General features: G+C 39.8%; 2 protein-coding genes across 2 annotated transcripts; both read left to right on the top strand.

The window, feature by feature from the left end:
- The first annotated feature begins 1,129 nt into the window (after nt 1–1,129).
- Nucleotides 1,130–2,759, top strand: npffl (neuropeptide FF-amide peptide precursor like). Its single transcript, XM_068741922.1, has 3 exons — nt 1,130–1,276; nt 1,888–2,003; nt 2,639–2,759. Exons 1-3 carry the CDS (start codon nt 1,130–1,132, stop codon nt 2,757–2,759), a joined length of 384 nt encoding a protein of 127 aa, XP_068598023.1.
- A 3,465-nt stretch (nt 2,760–6,224) lies between these two features.
- LOC137898910 (protein phosphatase 1 regulatory subunit 1A-like) lies at nt 6,225–22,453 on the top strand. Its single transcript, XM_068742963.1, has 7 exons — nt 6,225–6,305; nt 14,354–14,414; nt 19,733–19,770; nt 19,901–19,964; nt 21,028–21,210; nt 21,944–22,072; nt 22,374–22,453. Exons 1-7 carry the CDS (start codon nt 6,225–6,227, stop codon nt 22,451–22,453), a joined length of 636 nt encoding a protein of 211 aa, XP_068599064.1.
- Nucleotides 22,454–23,964: the final 1,511 nt, after the last annotated feature.

Here is a 23,964-nt window from a genome sequence, read left to right as displayed (position 1 = left end):
CACGCACGCACACACACACACAAGCAGTCACGTACACTAGTCATCACCATACACAAAATGAGTGGACATTTGCTGTAATGAAGCCGGTGTCACTCCTACAAAGATGAACGTTCATTTAAAATTAGCAGGAGAGGCGCTGGCATTTAACAAATGGTTCTGTCTCCTTTGGGAGGAGAGTCTCTCTGAAATCTCTTCATCAGCACGTTAACAGCTACAAAACCTCCTCTTGTCCTGCGTAAACAAAGAATTTGATGACTCCATGTTGTCATGATGGAACTGCAGTATAGTACAGTACACTTCATTTTGGAGAAAGCATACATAAAAGCCTTTTCACTGAACCTTTTGAGATGAACTTTATCACAATAAACATTGGCATGAAAATAAATGTAAACTTCTAAAATGCAGTCTCTATAATACGAAATAATACTTGCAAAAAGATCCCCACAATAAAGATACACGACAGCAATGCATGATACAACCTCTTAGTTTTATCTTTTACTGAACCACGTTTGCAGTTACTCTCAAACAACACATAAATATAAAGAGGTCATAAATGTGCTATTCTTCTCTTAATTTCTTTGTGATTCTCTTGGTTCATTGGCTTTTTGCTTCAGATCATTGTTGTTCGGTTTAATTCTGGAGCGTCTTTAAAGAACTAACGAGTGCTCTAACTGTCTGAATATGCTTTAGACCGCTGGACAACATGGGACTGGAGGATCAGAGTCCATTTACAGGGATTTATATGTTTAATAACTGAGAGACCTCTGTTGCACTACCCTAAGGGCCACATAATAAGGCACTCTGGCTCTCAGTCATCACTAATGCCCGGATCCTGTTAAAGTCTCAAATTAGACAGTCCGTCCTACATCCTGTCCCCCGTTCCCCTTTGGACGGTGACATCTTGCTCATGCTCTCCAGAGGTTTCCCAGCCAGAGACCGCGAGGTGTATATAAACCACTGAAGTTAGAAGGACTCCGCACAAAGAGGACTCGAAACTCCTAGCAGGACGTCTTTTCTGCCGTTCCCCCCAAGAACCAAACCTTTGACTTCACTCAGCTTCACCGTACAATTGAAATCTCGCTCTGCCTTTAGCATCAGCAATAAGCTCACCTCCTCCCAGTTTGAGAGCATGGACACACCTGCAGTGGGAACTCTTCTGGTTCTGGTCGTGGCGATGGCTGGCATCAGTCAGGCTCTTCACATCGAAGGCAGCCTGGACCGAAATGACATGCTGCCAGGCTCGGATGACAACACGGTGGACCACTTGCTGGGGCTGGTGAGACAACAAAACACGATCAAACTCGAATTGCAATTCTCATTTCAAGTACTTAAATGCATCTTACCTTAGCTTTTTGTTCTAGCTGTAGCTGCGGCAAGGAAACGGCAACAGGATTTACGTCCAAATGCCAATTTTGCTAAATGAATTGGGCACATTTTGTCAAGTTTTAAAGTAGTTGGTATTAACAGACTCCATTAGATGGGCTGTGGGTATCAAAAGTGAAAGAAAAGTATTTCACAGCCACAAGCTGTGCACACATTTTGGATAAAACGTCCCTCTATGTGATGAAATATGGAAAAATGGATTTTAACCAGTAAATGGAATGACATTCAGTTTAGATTCCAGAAACTCTTCACTTCACTTCACTTCACAGGAAAGCGTGAAATGCTCCAATATACTTTCAACACGCTGCCAGGACAGGATAGAGCAGCAAGATATACTGTATATAGTTTTCCTATGGTGGCGTGCAGAAACAGACAGATCTGGGCTACACTTCGCAGGGCAGATGGGTCTTTGACCAGGTGCAAGATGCCTTTCTTCAATCACACTGAACTCAGGCATAGTGCATGTGGATATTTAATATTGACACGTGTGCTGTTGTGCTCCAGGCAGGTGATGCTAGAGAAAAAAACAGTGATGAACGTCTTCTGACTGAAGCGCTGAGCGCTCTGCTGCTGCTGAGTCAAAGAGAAGCCAGGAACTCTGTCCTCCATCAGCCACAGAGGTGAGGAGCCAGAGTTCAGCACATACACACACACAGTGTAAAATCATCATGGAGAAAATAAGTCACTGATTGAGCTTTCAACATTCTGTAAAGCAGTATTCATTCAAAACGGATATCGGAATGACTTTTTTTGAGAAGTATTGGAGGCTCACCTGAGGACATAAAACTCCAAGTACATCTTAGGGTTATATGGGCTTCCAGAAAGGAAACGTTATAGTTCTTGTTTTCATTCTTGAAATACAGCAGAGTATATTCTCAACTAATTATTTAGCCTGGAAAATGTAAAAACTGTGAAAAAATGTCCATCCCAGTGTAGTGGATGCTAATGGGGGAAAACTGAAAAAATAGATTTTTGTTTCTCTCAAATAAAGTACTTCTCTGTTCTTTAAACTATAAAAGGTATATTTTATATTCTTAATTTGACCTTCATTTTCCAGTGAAGTCTCATTGAAATGTAAAGTGTCTTTTTCAAGAGTATCCCGGCAGAGACAGGCAGCAGTTCCTATCCTTCTTGCTCTGATCAATTAAATACATGTATAAACCGACTCTAGAATAAAGTCTATCCCTCATAGAAAGCATTTCACAAAATGTGTAAAAGGTTTTAAATACAGAACGTCACTTGCGTCCTCACACAGGTTTGGCCGCGGCTCCGGAGGGCAGGTGGTGCCAGAGGATCAGATGCGTTCCCACGACTGGGAGGCTGTATCCGGTCAGGTCTGGAGTATGGCTGTACCCCAGAGATTCGGAAAGAAATAACATGGCAGAGAGATCCACACAGAGTCCTGGCATGAGGCTGAGCAGCAGGCAGCACTGGCAGGGCAGATGATGAAAGCTCATTTTCAGCACGTCAGGCCTTACTGCGCTCCCAAGGTTTATTTAAAGATGATATGACGTGTTGTTTCGGACGATGCATGTTGATGAATGCCTAATACATTTTTGTTGTTCTTGGTTTTTTTTTTAATACACCTCACTTAATGTTAATCAGAGGTGTTTGCTGTAAATGTTTTGCTACATATTTGAATATTCATTTGTTCTCTTGTCAAATAAAAGAGCTCTGAACTCAGGAACGATAAACCGATTTTCCCATGATATTAAAAGTCTCACTCTGATGATCAAGGAATTTAGAGATAAAGGGACAAAACAAAAAAAGTAGACTCAATGAATCAGATGACACGGGGCCCTGCTCCACAGAGCAGTGGCTGTTTGGTTTTGTGTGTTGTGTATTTATGGGCCACCTGGGGATGCAGCGTGCAATAAGCCTCAGCACTAATTAAAACACAACATGCAATTACTCTACATTTTCATGGTTTCCTCAGCCAATTACTGGGAAGGAAAGCCTTTTATTAGTGTGACCTCCCACTCCTTTTTACGCGTGCAGGAGCCCAAATGAAGGGTAACTACATAGGAGACCGGACCTCCAGATTTATACTCATGATTACGTCACTGCTATGCTAACTGTGTCAGATGTACCGGTAGATGTCATTTACACTTTAATCAAAATGCATTGTTGCAACATGCATATGATAATTTACACTGGGGCATATTCCTAGTTATCTCTGTTAAACCATTGAATTGTAAATTTTCGTGCCTTCACAATTCAGCATCGAATGCTTTCGGAGTTTGAAAAATATTGCAAACTATTTAGATAGCCCATAATTAAAAATAATAAAACAGGAAAAGAGGATGGAAAAACAGGTTGATAAAATGAAAATATATAAATACGCATTTCTACAAATCTCCATCCAACAACAATGACAGAAGCATTGGTTCTTACATACTGCAAGGCTAGAAATGTTTTATTACTTGCGTAATTACTTGCGAGTCACACACCATTGATTTACTAAATTGCATTGTATTATAGATTAAGAAATGTATTAGCCAAGACCGTAACCATGTATAAACCGGTTGCTAGGAAACATATTAAGGGCTAAACTTTACAGGAGCCAACAGACTTCTGAACATTTTCCGCAAATGTTGTATGAATACAGAAATGGATCTTTATATGCAGTAGGCAAAACCATTATCTCTGATCTTTTTTAGTGTTTAATAAAAATGAGTTATATTGTTTATGAGCAAAATAAAGCACAATGTGACTGGACTTCTAGCACAGCACTTGTAAGTTTACCTGTACATCAATAAGGCCAGAGCACCTATAATGAGGAATATGTGTTTCGGGTGAGGTGATAATCATTGATTACACTTTGACTTTTCCATTCTATTAAAAGGTCAGATTATTGTTTTTTTTCAATGAGAAGAGAGTGAGATCTGTGGAAGAAATACAAGGTTATGTGAAACATGTTGCAACACAAAGACAAAGAGAGAAATCAGGGTGTGGGTGCTGCTGCGTGGGCAGCTGCATCCGCTCATCTGACAGCTGAATTAAAGAAAGACTCAACTCATCTGACTGTCATGAGTCTGCAGGGGGGCCTCGGGAAAGCATCTGTGTGCAGCAATCACAAGACAGAAAGAGAGAGAGTGAGAGAGAGAGATACAGCTGGAGCAGACAAATAGTAGTAGAAGCAATAGCAGTAGATGAAAAAGAGGAATGGATGATAATGTGTTTATTGACATGCCTTTGGATTCAGTAACCTTACAGCATATCTAACCTACTGCTTATAACCTTTGGCAGAGTGACTAGTGACACCGAGTCACGCTGACTATGAGGCAGCACAGTTGTGTGATCCGGGAAACTCCACTGAGCTGGCCTCATTGTGCCTGTTAAAAAAAACCATTTGATGGCAAAAGTTAAAAATAGGCCTACAATTTTTATTTACATTTTTTTGGTAAGTGACAATGCTTATCATTCAGAATGGAAACCTTATTGAACAGTTTTGGCCTGTGGGGAACAGTGTTAAAGCATTTTGTGCGAACGTTTGCATCCAATAGCTGACCGCTAATATATATTATTAATTGTTTTGATAAATTAATGGTTTGGAAGTGACAATTAATTAATGGCAGTGATTAGGTTTCATGATTCTAAGTTGAAGGGTTTCCCTCATTTTTTTCAACTGTAATCCTAAACGCAAAAAAACATATTCATTGCTTCTCCCATCTACAGATGTCTAACTAGATTTAATCTTCCCTAAGACTAGTGATCAGTGTCTGGAGAAAGCTGCAAAAACATCTGTTCATCTATTTCCAAAATGAGCACTCAGGATTTGAAGAAGATGAAATCAAATATAATGACAACTTTAGAATATAAATTGCATGCTGTTTCGCAAAATGAAAATATTCACCTATAAAATGATAATATTTCCAGGCCACCTACAAACACGCAAACCAAAAAGGCTACTGAAAGTCTGAAACCAAACACGAGACATATGGCGGCTGGCTGGTGTCAGATATCAGGGCCCTGTAGAGGTGCGATGAAGGGCCACTCATGCGATCAATAAAAAGATTCTGACCGGGAAGCAGCAAAAAGACGCTAAGTCATATTTGAAGCATAAATTATATTTCATAGCTTTAAATACATTTGTCTATAACATTAACTTCATTGATCTTGGCAAAAATGCATGCAAATTAATGCATATACAATTGTGTACAGGAAAGAGAAAGAGTCACCGTGTTCATGAAACAGTGTATTCTGTTTCTTTGTGCCTGAAACACCATGTTTATACAAGAATATGTTGGAAGATGATTTTTATAATATTAGTTCTGAATCCTGCAGCCTTCCTTCCGAACACATGGATGGTAGAGAGAGGAGATGTCTGTCATTATCTCTCTCTCTCTCTCCTCTTGTTGCTACAGCACAGCCCTGATCCCAGACATCCAATGCAGGCAAGAAGAAATGTGACTCGAGGGTGGGACTTGCACGAGTGGAGTCAGACACAACGAATGAGAGTGAAGGAGAGGTGTTCCTATCCCAGAATGCCCTTGCCGCCGCGCTGAGAGCCAGGAGAGCTGAAGGAGAGTGAAGCAAGAGAAAACACCAGCCGGTCCTGAGGATAGGAAATATAGAGTGGAATTTAAATAAGGTTCTAGCTTGTTCGTCAGTGGAAGCTGTGTAAAAACACAGAAGCAAAGGAGAGAATTAAAATAATAATAATAATAAAATCTTACAAGAGTAATCAGTTTTTCCTCCATTGAAGCCGACTTATTTTCATTCTCTGCTTCGATCGGTACTTACCGGTAACCTCTTTTTCTCCTACGGATTTTGATTCCTCGGATCACCACATCCTCCTCCACTTCAACGTGTCCTCCTCTCTGAGAGATTTAGCAACCATGGAAACCGGGAGCCCCAGGAAGATACAGTTCACTGTTCCCCTGCTGGACACCCACCTGGACCCAGAGGCGGCAGAACAGGTGAGGAAGTGGGAGAAAGGAATGGAAGCACGGAATAAGTGGGAGGTGGTTTGAGTGATCCAGGACTTTTAATGGTTCCTGTATGTGTATCAGTGACTAAACTGAAATTGTATTAAAAAATCACTGTGGCAAGAATTTGAAGGGATACAATAACTAATTCTGGTCACCTTACAAAAAATAAAGAAGAAACTGAGCCATTCCTCCAGTACTCAGAGGAAGCAGGCGCAGAGAAGAGGAATAAAAAGCAAAAGTTAAGTTTCCTGGACCCATTTGACAAACGGTGTCTTGTGGATGCAGAGCTCGAATGATCCTGATGAATTTAAGACTGAATTTTCCCTTTGCTGCTGGAGTGTCACCGCCGGGCTCCTTCGGGTGCAGCGTCTCAGCGAGCGGCGTTATGCTGAGCCCCAAGAGGGTTGGTGTTGTTTAGGTTTGAGTTCCCGGCTGCACACACTGTGTGGCTGAGAGACGCTGACAAAAGTTGTCCGCTGGTGTCGCAACATCACCTGGGTGTGAAATAAAATGCTCTAAGCAATGGGAGGAAATGTCAACTACGTCGTCGCAGGATGATGTTGGCGATGATGATGATGATGATGGTGTAAAAATTTGTTTCTGGCTCTTGTGAATGACGCTTTCTTAAAAACAAAACGTGTTAGAATTAAACCCAGTGGGAACAATTCACATTTTTAGAGACTGTAATGAAAAACAACCTCCCATTTTCCTATATCTTTTTAAATATGGCTTGAACAGGGATGACCATTCATAATGAATGAGCCTTGAGTAAAACGGAGAAAGATAAATGAGTCCATGCTTCTTGCTCTTTCTTTCCCTCTCCCTTCGGATGCACTGCCTTCGACTGTTTGGCTGAGGGTATTTCTGTAGGTGGAGTGTTATGCATGTACGTTATGTAAGTTTGCCCTTCTGAGGGCATGTGATTTAATGGTTGAGGGGACAGTGTAGTCTGTTTCTGGCTTAGGTAGACTTAAAACTCCTGGTATGATGAAGATTTATACGTTGACAAGGCATTTTGTAAGGAACTATCTAAGACTCATCTGCACTGTGACGGTGTGTTCTTTAATTTGATTGAGAATTTGGTGACAGTTGTGTATTATTATTAATAATATTATATATTATATATTATAATATCTCAAATGGTATAAATATTGGAATAATAATCATAGTAGTTTTTCTTTAAAGTTTTTCTTTATAATATAATTCAGCATTTAGTGTGTCATAAAGGTGGAAGGTAAGTCTAATTGTTTAATGCTTTTAGGGTGACTGCATTATTTTACGAACTGGAAGAGAGAACATTATTTCCTGCAAAAAGAAATTACACAATGCAATTCTCCAAATTCTGTAGAGTCAAAAATAACAGGCAAGCAACTCCACGTGTGTCAAAAGATAATTCGATATGATGATGACTAGAAGAGTCTGATTTCTGTTTACTGCTTCCTATCATGTAACTTATTGGTCATGTTTTACAAAAGGGAGTTGATAAACGCTTTCCTGTCTTACATTCAATCCGGCTTATCAGAGTATGCATAGAGCTACTGTCCAACCTTACGTACTGCTTAAATAAAAATATCCAACTAAAACTCAATGTGGCAAAGTGTGGATGGTGTGATTATTCAGGCTTGAAACTATGGAGCTCATTAAATTGCTGCTTTATTATTATTATTAATATGTGCGATTGAAATATAAGAGATGCTGTTTCTGGACAGATGTAAACATTAATGGCACTAGAGCGCATAAAAAATCCACATTGTAATTATTAATCTGTTTTTACAACTGTCATGAAAAGTTTAATATTATTGGAAAAAGTGATTTTCTTTGTTAAAGGAAGCAAACAAAACAAAACAAAAAGAAAACAAAACAAAATATTCCATTATCTGAATCCACAATGTAGTTGTATTATTCTCTGGCTCATGCCACATTCGTCCATCCAGTTTTATAGGAATAAATGTTCAATCAAATTAATCAAAAAAATCCCAAGCCCACCCTTTAATCTAAAATCACTCCAAAACCTCAGATACGTCCACACTGCATTCTCCCACCTCCCACCAAGGGTCATGAGAAAGTGTCATAGTTGTTGTCCGAAAAGAGACAGAAAAATAAACAAACCAACAGATAAATTACCTCCTTGTTAAAGGTAATATAAGGTGATCACAACTCACGAATGTGTTGTGTGTACTGGCATTAGTGTCTTTGCTTATCTAGCTACACGTCTGACTCCAGGATGCAGCCACTGAAATCGACACCTCCAGCCTGATGCTTACTGTTCTTCTGGCACCAGCTGACAGATCTCCTTTTACTGTAGCTTGACCTGTACACTTTGCCCTTTTACACTGCATTTTCCATTCACCGAAAGACCCCTCGGGGGCAGCCACGCAAATGTGTTTGAAAGCACTATGAATATCCAGCTCAGGGGGCTTCACCCATGGTTCAGCAGTCTCTGCAACCTGACACCTCCCAGCAGGGAACCACATGCCACCCAGAGCATCCTCCCCGAGGTCCAAGCCTCACATCAACAGCATTTAACACTCCTCCTCTTATCCACACTCGCATACAGTGTGTGTGACCATTATCACAATCTCACATTCGAGTTCACAGTGTACTGATTACACCGTAGAGACCAAAAGAGAAGTCCAAGATATTGGTCCCTGCCATTATTTACACATTCCTATCATTATTAAATGTCGTTATGTGTTGTTTGATGCATGCAGTGCTTCAGATTGATCATGTGTTTATTCCTCTTTATTACCTGTCTCCGGGCAGCTTTGTATTTGACATAGACATCAGAGTGGGATTGATTTTCTTTTCTTTCTCACAGCTCACAATCCCTTCAATAACAAGCCACTTAATAGAGATCAATAATCCCTTGGAAAAAAAATGACAGGAGGCTGCTATAAAGCAGAGATCCTGCTAACGCTAACCCCCCTAACCCTAACCTAAGCTATCTACCTTACAATTATAACCTTTAATATAAAAGTGTGGTTTAGCAAAAATAATCGTGTTAACACCAGGCCATGTTCTCATATTTATATGAATGATGAAGTCTACATTCTTTTTGCTGAAATGATGATGACTCACGTCAGCTCGCACTGAGGTGCTCTTTTATTGCAGGCCTTTCATAGGTGACAGTGCCCTCCTTCATGTTCCCTGCACTGATCATCTTTTGTCCTTCAATGAGAACATAACCATCACTCTCTGTTACCTCCGGGGAGCCATTTTCCACAAAGGACTTTGGATTGCAGTAGAAAATCACATTGTGCATATCTCTCGAACATGAAGACAATCTCAACCTAAGGAAGGGAAACGTTGCTTGTATCTCAAGGTCATTACTCTATGCATGCAGAAACCACATGTTTTTATTGTGCTAGCGCTTCAGCTAAAACCCTTCCTCAGAGCTGCTGACACAGCAGACCTTTCAAGCTTTGGATGTGATTCGGAAGCATAATGAGATCTCTACCCGTCTTTCTCTTGTAATTAGAACAGACCATTGGACCTATTTAAAGTACATCACTTACACACCATCAGCTCCAACCTTTTATACGTGAAAAGTTGATTTGTCTTGGTATACTTCTAGTACTTGGCATAGGCTCATAATGATGAGTCATATTATTATTACCATTACACATGCACTCACTGATGTTTGATGCATTTATAGACAATGCATACAATTGTTGCTGACGTATGAAAGGTGAAAGTTGTCAAAGTACAAAACATGATAGTTAGTAGCAATAGAAACAATATTTTGCCTTCCTTTGTCCGTTATCAGCGTTCTACTAATGAATCCAGTAATGACTGCAGATGGTCACAAGGCCATTATCCAGGATCCCGACTGTGATCCTGATAGAACGCGTTTAACCCATATTCCCATATTTTGTTGTGAAAGTTTATCCTTATTTCAATTGGATCTGGTTCCTCAGGTATTAAAGATAGAACTAGGGCATACAGGACGACACATAGAACGGGAGAGCCTGAAAATACTGAGGAAACCTTGAGGATATTCTGGCAGAGAACCGTCCAGAGAGTCGGCTCCAGAGAGGCAGCAGCTGATTAGGTGAGATGTGTAACAGGTGTGTCGTTCAGTTCAACGATGCCTCCGCAGGTGTGCAGGGCAGAAATCAACCTGCAGCAAAAGTCTCCATAGCAACCCTCACAGATGGGGTTTTAATGTTAAAATGTTATATTTTTTCCTGACTTAATTCTGGATCAGATCCAGAAGGAGATGTGAAGGCTAAGGACAGAAGAAATTGGGATTTAAAAAATCAGAAGTCCATGATCTGGGTATTCATTGCCCTGTTAATACAATAAATCCCTCTATTCAGAGCCAAATTTTCCTTCATTTGGCTCTGAATAGAGGGATTTATAATAGCTGAGAACACTAGCCTGAACAGTATAGAGATTAGAATTTCAGTGACAGGCTAATTGCCTCATCTACAAGACAATGGATGGATGGATGAGGGATGAGGAACCGCATGAATGACTGTCTGAGCATTGTACTGAATCTCTGACAGCACAGCGCCGCCTCTGAATGCCGGTGGTCGCAGCATTTTATTTTTAAACCCTTTTTATCTGCATGAATTCATTGCATGCTGCCCTTTTCTGAATCAGAGAAGGAAACTTGTGAGCACATTGTTTTCCTGAAGGTCACAACTGAGCGCTGAATGTAATACAGAAGATCTAACCTCTTATTTTCTTAAAGAGGACAGGAATCGCTTTACTCCTCAATCTAGATTTTTAGCTGTAACATTATTCTTTATCTTTGCCATCCTTAGGGTAATTATTCCGTGACATTAAACAGGTCCCTTCTCTTCATAAAGTCATTGTCAGCAAACCACAAAGGTTAAGTATGAATCAGTTTGGCTGTCTTTAAATCTACACACCTCTGCCTCTGAGTGGTTAGTTCTTGTTGCCTTCTATTCTGTATAGCTAATTCTAGGCGTAAGAAGTGATGATCAGTTTGGGTCAGGGTTAGATTATCAAGGATGCAGAGACGGGTTGGTCAATCCTTTGCATCTCTAAGTGAATTAATATCACATGGAGTAAGCTGTGGTATTTGTGTGAGTGAAGACTCGGGGAGTTATATCTCCGCTGCGGGTGAGGAGAATAACAATGACTCTGGGTTTAATGGCTTCTTCACAGCCGCGGTTGATTGTGCTTTAGTGTGGGCTCAGGCTTTGATCTTCTGGCACAGCAACAAAACACACACACACACACACACACACGCATACAAGGCCAACAGATTTATTATACACACAAGAGACCCATAGAAATAAAAATAAAGATGCCATAAAACAGAACCCAACCAAAAAATTAAACAACAAATATTTTTCAAGATTTTACGAAATCTGGAGAAAAAAAAACTTACAGCTTGATGTCACATGAAATATTCTACAAGTGTGACTGATCTGAAGCATGGAGAATCGGTTCAGTACACCCGTGTGAAGTTTCAAGCTTTGAAGACGATGCCACGTCCAGTTCCATCACAAAACTATCGCCTTAAAGATGTTAAAGATTTTCATGTTTATAGTCATCAGGACATCAAAAAGGACTCCCACTTTCAAGGCCCTATTTAAAACCATAAAGTAGTCTGTTGTGGACCCCCAATATCTGAAGTTAGATCGTTGCCAAAACAAACAAACAAACAAACAAATAAACAAAGAACAAAAACAGGTCAACATGGTCTTATGCGACACTAAGTCAAATTCAGTGATAAATTGTGATTATCATCCCCCATAAGATTTTCAACTACTTGTGGGAAAAGTGTGAATTTAACAATGAGGATGGATACAGACCTGCGTGGCCCAAACAGATAGTGAGGGTCTACTGGGAACGTCTGGCTGAGGACCCACTCCCACCGTTGGGAAAGCCTCGATTGCTTTCCCGTGGTGGTGGCTGCCTATTGGCACGGCCCAAGTGGTGGGGAGTGCTTCGGAAGTATGGAATGGAAGCCTTATTGCTGTCCAGTCACTGTATTCCCGGAGTCAGAGTCTAGCTCGCATTGCCGAGAGTAAGTCAGACTCGTTTTCGGCTGCAGTTCGACATCGCCAGGACTGCCCCTTAACATCGGTTTTATTCCTAAAATTTATGGACAGAATGCCATCTTGTTTATTGGCCTTAGGATTCTGTTTCTGCTTTTTACAGATGAGGTGTTTATATATACCTGCATCATCGAACAGTGACCTCCAACTCGCACGGGAGTGGTTTGCAGCCGGCTGTGAAGTGGCCGGGATGAGGATGAGCACCTCCAAATCTGAGGCCACGGTCCTCAGCGGAAAAAGGGTGGAGTGCCCACTCCGGTTAGGAGAGGAGTTTAAGTATCATTTATGAGTGAGGGGAAAATGGAATGGGAAATACACAGGCTTTTTGGTAAAGCGTTCACAGTGATGCGGCCACTCAATCGGTCAGTGGTGATAAAGAGAGAAATAAGCGACAAAGCGAAGCTGTCTATTTAAACTTCTTCTATGTTCCAACCCTCATCAGCAAATTATTTGTGCAGTTGCATCAGTGTTTGTGCATTTTATAGGCACTGAACCCCAAATTGCTTGCCTTGCATGGCCGCAGTCGCCCACTGCAGTGTGTGTGAGTGTGTGAATGTGAGGCGTCATTGTAAACCGCTTTGGGCACTGCGAAGGCGTAGAAAGCACGAAACAAGTGCAGTCCATTTACCATTTATAAAATAAAGCTTATCAATCGAGGTTTGACTCCATTGACAGCTCCAAACTACACGCATATCAGTGTGTGTGTGTGTGTGTGCTCCTGGAGACACTAAGGTTTCCTGCATGGTAAGAATGCAGCATCAGAAGACAAAAAACTCCAGATGAACAGAGTCTGAAGTGATGGCTTGTGATTTGAACTAGTTCATTGTTATTTCATCCTTTCTCACTCATTTTGTTTAGCACTACAAATTATCTTTTCTATAGGTCCGGAGCAAAAATTCAATGATGAATCAGTGCCGCTCCTTTCAGGCACAATCAGAGCAGTTGTTAATATTGAGGTTTAATGTACGGCCATTGTTGAATCTTCGTCATTGTCTCATTAAAGAGCTTAGGTTCTGGCTGACTTGAAATAGCGTGTGACTCAGCTGCAGGCTGAGGTACAGCTATACGACCGAGTGGACGGCACTGCTTTGTAGGTGCACAACCAGCATTTAGTAACGAGGCATGGAGGACGAGAGCTCACATGACAGTCAGCGTTCAGTCAGCAACTCTTTCAGCTCTCTGTCAGCATTGTGTTTGTGGGTATGTGTGAGTGAGTGAGTGAATAATTGTCTATTGTACTTAAAATCCTAAGTGACAGGTTTTTTGAAGGATATAAATGCAGATAGAAAGACATGATTCTGGAAAAAGAAGAAGAAGACTTATTTAAAACTATTTTACACAAAAGATCTTGTGTAAACATATTTGGAGACATAATCCAGTACTGCGTTCATTGATATTTGCTGAACAGCTATATGTATTTCATGCTCACAGTTCTCTTCTCATTATTCAGATTAGAGTTAGTCAGATTAGAGATTTTTTTGAGTGGAATGTGAATTGTCTTTCATGTTTTATCCCAGAATACTAGACAGTGCTACACGGCAGTAGTCATGAGCCAAGGAGCAAGTAGGTCATGGCAGACTGTCCTGCTGACTCTACTGCACCGCACAGTGACATCCACTGTGGCTCTCAACTGGCTCCAGCATCTTTAAAATGTGCAACAACCAAACCCAAAATACGCTTCACCCAGACTGCAGGCATCGCCAGGGAAACTGATGTCTGAAATCGCTGTTGAGCAGTAATAAGTCAGCAGGGCTTGACTGTGCTTGATTTACTGAGGCCCAAATATGGCAAATTTCAGAGTATCACTGAGTATTTTGATTGGCTGTTACAATATATCCTATTAGGTATCCTAGTCTGTATCAGTACAGCCTGAAAAGAAAAGTACAGCCTGAAATACGCACATATTAGATGAGCTGTTTGAGGTTTTACAATGATTTCTTTTTTTAAAGGTCATAACAGGAAGCATTTATAATCTAGAATAAAACTGTTTTACATTTTCAGATCAGAAGAAGAAGACCCACACCCGCCACTTTAGTGGCATCCAGTGATCAGTCATCACCTGGTAAGGCACACGCACACGCACACACAGTATTTCCCACATGCCTGTTTTCTGGTTTTGATGACTGTACTCTTTATTTTCTGACATCTGGAGATGCGCTGATGTGGCAAAAACAACAACAACAGATGTCTTAACTAATTAGAACCGAGCATTCAGTTCTTCTTTGTGATGTTTGACAGGTAAAAAAAAGGAAATTAAGAGGTTCCTACTACAAAGTAATCTCTCAGAGATGTACACTAACATGTATGTGACAGGATAACACAACATCTTGCTTAATGATGTTGCATTCAATGCGATGATTCAAAGACACTTGGAAAAAGATTCCTCCTGGGATCTTTCTGTGTGGCGTTTATTCCCCCCCCCCCCCCCGTGTCTGTGTGGGTTCTCTCCGGGTACTCCCATCACCAAAAAATATGGAATTTAGGTGAACTGGTTACTAAACATTGTCCATAGTTATGAGCGTGAGCGAGAAGGTTGTCTGTCTTTCTGTGTGGCCATGCGATGACCTGGTGACTTGTCCGGGGTGTATCGTGTATCGCCGGTCGTCATCTGGGATAGGCTCCAGCGCAACCCTTGGCCTGCATTCAGATAAACAGCTGAAGATGAATGAAGTGATCACTCCAAACTCCAACCAACCTCTGCTGACTGTGCATCATTAGAACCTTAGCCAAAAATCAAGACTTTACTGCAGGAATAATGCTGGATCTTTGTGACCTCATTTGGGACCCAAATTTAATGCAGATCAAGACAATAACTTACCGTATCCACAGTATGGGTCACAACATCCCAGACTGATGCAGTGTCACTCCTGCTATCCACTAAAATGATTTTCCTGCTGCAGCAGAGCAACAAAAGAACCATGTGTGTCCTTTCATGGGATCTCACTGATCAAACACAACAGCGCTCCTTGAGCGAGTCATCGTGTTCAATGATTCATCCCTTTGCTTCCCGTTTCCTTCCTGGCCTCTGTTGTAACTTTGTGTGAACATGATGTGTAGCGTAGCATGCTCTGAAAAGAGGAACAGCTGGAAATAATGGAAGCAAGTTCTCGAGATGAGAAGAATGAGAATGTTTTTCTTCATATCAAAATAATTCTAATCAATCTGTTATTTAGGATTCCTGCTGGCACAGCGTGTTGTTCAAATCGCAGCATTTTGTCACTTGAGAGTCAGCACATCGAGTGTTTTTAGCGAGAAAATTAATTGCCTTCTTTAGGGAATAAACCCTTACACTTCTTATTTATTATTTTGACTAATTTGCCTCATGTGTGACACTGCGTGTGATTTCATGTGCATGTGTCTTTGTGATTCAGTAATTGGGTGTGGAGTTGAGTTTGAATGAAAGTGTGGCAGGAAGTCCTAATTATTATAGCAAAGCAAATCAGAGAGATTAGTGGAAAAACAGAAATAAATATAAAAGGCTAATAAGTATAAATATACTTTAAAGGGAATTTATGGGAATATTGGACAACGAGATAAAACATGCAAGATCAAATGTTTATCAGTAGAGACAAGGCACTGAAGCTGCAACAATAAATTGCTACAGCAATAATTGTCTGTCACTGATAAAGCTGATGAAATAATGATGCTCAATGAGAGGACTGCTTAAAGGCTAGAATGAAAAATGAACAAAAAGCCACAGAGTGCAAAATAATAACTCTGTTGACTAAGATTTTATTAGATGATGTTAATGAGTGTTAATCTCCACTTTTACATTTTTCGTTGGCTTTGGTTTCAGGCACACTGCGTCTGCTTGGCCTCACATATGGTCAATTTTATTCATGCACATTCTGTGTAAGACTGCAGATAACAGTCAATAACAGTTCTCATTATGCATTTAGAAATTAACTTACACATTTATACGTCTGATGACTCAAATGTAATATTATAATAGTAAAGTACTATTTTAATATAATATGCAGTACTTTTGCTATGTTGGTGACTGTGGGCCAGAAACAAATTATGCATTTAGTGCTACTGAGAGAAGAAATGTAGGACATTTTATATATGTTTTAAAATAATGATACATTTATATTTAATCTCACACTTGGCTACTTCTCTCTGTGTGTCTCCACCCCATGCCATACATTATAAAGTCTTGGACAGCAACAATAATAAAAAAAGATTTAGACAGTGGTGTGTGTGTGTGTGTGTGAGAGAGAGAGGGAGAGAGAGAGAGCATGCGTGAGCATGTGCTGGATGGGGAATGGAATAGTGCAGATATGATGATGAGGGACGTGCCGAGGCAGTAATGCTGTGCCACTTCAGACGCAGCCCTGCATTATTTAATTCTCTGCGGATTGCTCTGCTCTGTGCACTGTGAAAACCAAACCGCAAATCAGCCGCTGCCACTGAAAAGGTATGGCACAATTTGAGTGAGATAAAATGAAGCCTAACATAGTTTCACAAACTTGGAAGAATGACCTGTGGTAATCGACTACTTTTTTCTCCCCCTGTTGTGCTGTCAGCCTCGTCTTTTTGGGATTTCCAAACCTTGCCTCTGCTAATAGCATTTTGTCTTCGAGCTGTAATCACAGAAGTTCTAGTTATTCTGTAAGATAAATAGGAAAATTGGACCTTGTGCTCTCTCTTAGGAATATGTGTAAAAGACTGTCTCCGATGAATATGAGCTACCTGTGAGCAACCATAGGAGCCTCATGTTATTTGTATAGAAATGAAGACATTTCTCTCTCTCTCTCTCTCTCTCTCTCTCTCTCATCAACTTTTGTTTGACATAACAAATATAAAACACTTTTAAAGACATGACAGGATTATCTGTTCAGACTGCTTTGCTCAGGGTTCTGGAGTTTTCATGATGTTCTCATTTTTCTTCATTAAACTGAGTGCAGAAACTATAAAGCAACACAAGCTGCAGTAGGCAGCTAAATGAAAGTGGCTTGGCTGAATGAAGAGCAGTCAGATGACTCGTCTGTTCCTGTCTGGCTTGGTGTCAAACATTCAGTCACGCGGGAGTCGCACTCCTTTTTATTAGCCTCCTCTCTCTCTCTCTCTCTCTCATTCAGCAGCACAGATGGCCTAAATCAGCCCTGTGAAATCAATATTTTGTCTTAATCTTTCTACTACTCATCCTCATACTACTACTATTACTACTACTACTACTAACAATAGTAATCATGATAATAATAATAATTCATTCATTCATCTTCTGAACCGCTTTGTCCATTATCGGGTCGTGCTGGAGCGCATCCCAGCAATCAACGGGTGAGAGGCGGGGTACACCCTGGACATGTCGCCAGTTCATTGCAGTGCCACACATAGACAGACAATCAATCACTCACACCTATGGGCAATTTTATTGTAACTAATTCACCTAATTTGCATGTTTTTGATGGTGGGAGGAAGCCGGAGAACCCAGAGAGAACCCACACAGACACGGGGAGAACATACAAACTCCTCACAGAAAGGCCGCAAGTCAAAATAGAACCTGTGACCTTCTTGCTGTGGGGCTACAGCGCATACTACTGCGCCGCCGTGCCGACCAATTTTATTATTTTACATTTTATTAAATTCAATTTTTACTCCGAGCATCATCATTTGTTAACATTATTGCTTAAATGTTCGAGACACTGAATATGTAATAGTTCTGTAATTAATCAGTTGTCAGTTTTGGGCAATTTTTGTGAGAAGTTACAATCTTTATTTCTGTCTTTATAACAAAAACAATAACAGCAATAAATAATAGCGTACATTTACAGCACTTTGTCAGCTACAGTTGTTTTTAAATGTTCTACAAATAAAGTTGAGTTGAGTTCAAAATGATATTGTTGTTTACAACTTTTTTTATTATGCCATTAAATACTTCAGATTACAGATTAGATACCACATTGGTGGAATGAAACGCTAATCTCAGACTGACATAGTTTAACAGTTGTCACTTAGCAGTTAATAAATATTTCACGTAATAATTGAAAGATCTTACTGCTTTAGGTGGTAACTCGAAAGATTGGCCCAGTTGCTGCGCTGGATTTGAAACTAAATCCATAATGATTCTCTGTCTCCGGGAGAGGCTAAAAATAAGGTTCAGTTTCATGCTTTACTTAAAACATGAGCAGTGTAAAGATTAATCTTTTTAACAATTAAATAAAAAAAGGAAAGTGTGAGATGTTTAATATGTTAAACACCACTGAGTTTGAGTTTGGTGCAGAGAAAGAGAGACTGATGAATAAAGAGACAATCTAGTGCATATATTAAAGTAGAAAATACACACACACACACACACACACACACAAAGACAATATATTCCTTGTGCCTAGGGATGAATATGTTGCCAAGCAACAAGATGTTGTCCTAGAAAAATATTCTAAGGATGGAAGCTCAGAGATGGGTTTGGGTTCAACATCCTCACTATTGATCACAGATGGGGTAATTGTATTACATATTGACAGCAGGTGATCTGGCTTTTCTTTTCACTTTTCAGTGTTTGTGAATTGACCTTTAAATGAGTGTAATACCAAAGTGAATGATGATGATGATGAATATATGTATTAGATAGAATGTTAGCGTACAAGTACAGTCACACAGTAGCATGTATTACAGTACAAATACAGTCAAACATCCTGTCTAAGAGGAGCATTTCAAAAAAGCCCTTGCGGTCTTGTTTCAGTTGAAAGTCCTTAGTACATAAATCATCGACATTTAACAGTACAAATTTCGCAATACAAATAAAAATAAAACTAATATTAAATTATTTTTTCTCTCTTTTCATATATTTTCATATGCAAATGATGGCTGCTTTAAATGCGACTAGATAAAGCCAGCCTTGAATGTAAATAAAGCCACTGTTTGGAATGTTAGTTAGTTAAGCCATTCTATCCATGTTTCTCCATTTTATTATTACTTATTATGAATTTATGTACATTTTGATCAGCCATGTAATGGTAGTTTCTCTCCTGTTATTTCTTTACTTTGAGATGAATATCCTTATCATCACATTAAAACTAATGTCATCCAACACAACAGCCCTGCACCTCTGTAAAAACAGAGCTCACACTTTAATCCTGGGAGGTCAAATAGAAGCTTGGTGAAAGTGGATATGCATTGCATTGCAGAGATTGTTAATTTCGATTGGAAAAATTAAACATGTACCCATGAAACATGATAACACAAAAACAAAACATTAAACAAACAAAAACAGAGCAAAGATTTACTGTCTGCGACCATCATGCTGGAGCTCATTCTATATCAGCTTATAGCTGCTGATCTGCGCTGCACGAGTGGATTTAGGCTCTTGTTTGCCAGTTCGTTCTGGATCTGATTTTCATTGTTTACGATGCTAAACTGATTATTTCTTCTTCCTCGCAGAAATCGATGAAGATCGTCTCCCAAACCAGTTGTACAAGGTAATCAAATTCAAGTTCTATGAAATAAGAGAATACAAATTTTGATTGAAAAAATGACTTTTTTTTTCCTTGAAAGGGAGCTTTTCTATCTTAGTGCCCGTAGCTGATGTACAATGTTGATGCTTTACAGGCGGCCTTGTTGAACTCCCCTCGACAACGGCGAAAAGGACAGAAAGGAACACCTACAATGAAAGGTAAATGTGTATCAGTTCTATATAAACGTCAGCTCATTTTGAATGTTCTCTTCTGTTTTTTGCCATTCTAGATTTAGGAACAACTTTTAAAAAATGGGAAACTATCCTTTGTGGGGCAAAGTTTGCAGTAAATCTAACATCCAGGGTGTCACATGTCAGGGAACGTCGGGCTTCTCGGTGAAGTAGCTAAGATAATGATGGAAGTTTCATCTAACTTGGGTGCCCATTTTCACCCATGAAGGCAATCAGTGCTGCACTTGCCTCAGCGAGGATTTATTATCCCAAATTTTCTGACCATAGCTTCTCCCAATTTCAATTTTCCATGTGATACCAGAGACCCTGCCGGACTCAAATAAAGCCTGAAGAACGACAGTAATAAATGCAATCACAGCAAAGCTCCTCCAGCGTTTCATATTTCTGTACACTGTTTGTGTCTTCACATTGCAAAGCATAGGTTTTCAATGAAATAAAAACTACAGGTTTTAATGCGGAGAAAGCAGAGGATGTGTTCCGACATAGATATGAAAGCGAGGGAACAACGATGAGAGGACAAGTGGAAATTGGTGCTCTGGGATGTTTATTCCACAATTAGTTTCACAGCTCTCAGCATCAATTCTTTGAGGGAACCGGTGATAATCAGTGTGCGACATGGAGATAAGAGTAATAGCACTGTGGATGAAGGCGGGTGAGGGAGGTGATTAACTCAATCATCTCCCTATTCTGCTCCCTTAACCCATCCCCTCTCGCCAACCATTGTTGGGTGTTAATTAAATCTTGCACATTTATTAGAAATGTTTAGCCTACATTGGTGTTTTGTAGAGCTTTATTTATTTTTGAATCTCCACGCTCACCAAATCTCTTTCCTGCACACTATCCTCCCTTTGGTTCACTTCATCTCACGCCGCTTTTCTCGCTTCTTCTTTCATTCCCGCAATGATTTTGTGCTATCCTTTTTTTTTTCTTTTATTTGTTACGTCGGTCCTCTTTTTTTCTCTAACAACTCTTCATCTTTCCGTCCCTGCTTCTTTTCCACCTCTCCATCCCTCACCCGGACTCCTGCCAGAGCTGCAGTTCCTGGTGGAGCACCACCTGTACAGACAGCAGCAGGGAGCTGGGGACGAGTGCTCCTCGGAGAGCTGCCTGTCGGAGCGCCCGAGCCCCGACTCTGTTCCCACAGGAGAGGATCTTCCACGGGACGATGAGGCCACTGCAGAGGCCTTTGAAAAGCTGCGCTGTCAAATGGAGGGTAAGTTTGGAGATTTTGAAGATAGACTTTGTTTGCATGGCTAATAAATTCTATCTACGTCTCAACAGACAGCTCGTTGAAAAGCTGTCTGTTGCTGCTTTAATAGGTGTTTGTTGATGTAAAATGCAAAATGTGTAAAAGCTGGTGGACAAGACCCCAATAAATATGCGTGTTGTGGAGTAACTGCATAAACTCTGGATCACATCATATGAAGTCTGAATGACAAGAAGAAGACACAATAGACAATGTATGTTGATATATGAGATAGTTACTGGTTCAACTCCATTGCCAAAATGATTTACATAAAATAAAGATTTTTGCACCAATGTCATTAAGGGCTATACGTAATTGGTCCTCACATGTTTAATGCATTTACACTTTAAATAAAATAAAAAAAGACAGTTTTCCAATGATCACCAACAGATTCAGATTAACATTTTATTTCTGAAGGATGCAAATAAAAAAAGATCAATATAAATAAACCCTGAGAGGCCTTATGGTCGATTCCGTTCTCAACATATTTGCCTTTGTCTCAGATTCCACAACTTAATTCAGTACACCATGTATTATATGATTATTATGCATTTGATTATATTAAGTACAATTTAAGTCTTTTTTTAATGGTTCTTTTTATTGTTTTTTCCAACTTCTAGTTGACTTCTTTCGATTAAAGTGCTTGTGACAGTGAGTAGTTTTTCCACCCTCTAGTTGTCCTCTGTTCTCCTGTCTGCAGAGTTCTCCAGGGAGAGTCTATTAGAAGCTGCCGGTGGGCTTGAGTGTCCCCTGTCCAAGGAGAAAGTAGACTGTTCCAGCATTACCAATGTGGCAGATCCCTCGTCACTGCAGTGCAACACACAAGCAGGTAGGAGGGCCAAAAGTGCCTTAGAAAGAAATTAATCCTTTCAGACTCCACATCATTTGTTCACTGAAAATATATTATTTAGATTTATTAAACAGCATGAAACTACAGGAATAATTACCGGTACGTAAGAGTCGTTATAAAATTCAGTCAGGTGGAGGGAACATGATTTATTGCAAAGGAAATCACTTAAACACATTTCAATCGATCTGAGAGGTTGCAAAAGTAATGTTTGACATGATTTAGCTGTAAGAGTTCCTATTTTGCAGCCCTTTATGTTCTGTAACACGTCTCTGTTTTTCAGACACACAAGCAGAGGCATCCAGTGCGAGTCAGCCGGCAGAGGAGAAGATGGAGAAATGCAGCCTGGAGAAAAAGAAGTAGAGTGTTTTTTTTTCTCTACACCACAATGCTGCTCAGTCTGCTCAGCCAGCCGAACACAATGGCAGAAGTGTGCGTCTGCAGATTCATGTTTTAGATCCATCAGGGCATCTGCATTCCTACACAGGTAGGCCTTAGTTACCAAGACAAAAGCAAGAACAAACGTTTCTACAAACATCCTGACTAAATTATTAAATTGCAGTATAATTGATTTATGCAGATTCCCCTTCACAAAAAGAAAGAAAGAACAAAAGAAAGAGTCCGTCACACATTAGTTGTCATGAACTACCAGGACTTCACTGCTTAGTGGCCGCACATGCCAGTACTCTATTTGAAATCCTCTGACAGGATTAAATATATTTAAATGTCATTAAATAGGTGCCATAACTTCAGTAAATTTATCACAATGCAATAAAATGTAGTTGGAGGCTACCTCGTAAAAAAACAGGGACCAAAAGCATCCTGTTTAAATTCAAATGCATCATTATAAAAAATAAAAAAAAGATTAAGAATACACCATATTTACAGTACTGGTTTGGACATGTACAAATATGTTCACTAAGTCCCACTGAAATCAGACTGTGTTTTTCATGAATGTTTGCTATGGGATATAGAGGATGTAATGTGTAGTCAGCTAACTCTAAAATAATCAACAACTATTTTGATAAATTTAGAATAAAGGCCCAACAATTTGCTAGTTGTCCTAATAAATCATAAATGAAATATTTTGGGGTTGGGTTTATTTTTGCTTGTTGGAAGAAACAAGATATTTGATGTCAAACAAATATTTTCGATGGATGGATGGATGGATGGGTGGGTGTCACACACTTTGAACAGCATCTTAAACTAGCACGTTTCTATAGCAGACCTTCTCCTTATTGTGAAGAAAAACAATGCTTCCTACAGGATTACTAAATGGACCAACAAACAAACGCTCACGCTGGAAAAACGCCTCCCTGACGTCGTTGTGGGGTTTAATTAGCAGCACATTAAACGGCATGTAAACATACCAGACCATGTTTGTGTGTTTACTTTGCTCGCTGCTGTCAGTTAAACCCAGACAGACGTGTTTTACTCTTGAATGCTTTGTGGGAGTTTAATCCAGGTCATGAGCCTTCCTGCATAATATCGAATGTAACTTTCAGCCGAACCGACCAATCATGAACGATCTGATCAAGGAATTGTAAAAAGCTGACATTCTACTTTTTGTGAGGAACAATATTAGGAAATCATCACCATACTCTTAAATATTTAGCATTGGCATTATCATGTTGAATGTGTGACAACCCTCCATAATTCGCTCGTTATAATTGATGTAAATTAAATAAACTGAAAGAAAACAATATGTCAGAGAAACAGACTAGCTTAGCAACATTTGTTTTTCCCCAGCTGCAAAAACAATAAATATTACATCCACAAAGACAAAGAAATTAAAAGTTGAACATTCCTGTGTAAGCTTGTATTTATTATTTTCTACTGCAGTCTGTGTATGGATAATGTACTGTAATGTTGGT

This window comes from Brachionichthys hirsutus, chromosome 8 (genome assembly GCF_040956055.1).
Source record: "Brachionichthys hirsutus isolate HB-005 chromosome 8, CSIRO-AGI_Bhir_v1, whole genome shotgun sequence".
Taxonomy (NCBI): Eukaryota; Metazoa; Chordata; class Actinopteri; order Lophiiformes; family Brachionichthyidae; genus Brachionichthys; species Brachionichthys hirsutus.
The sequence above is the reverse complement of the archived record's forward strand: the minus strand, read 5'-3'. Positions and strand labels throughout refer to the sequence as shown.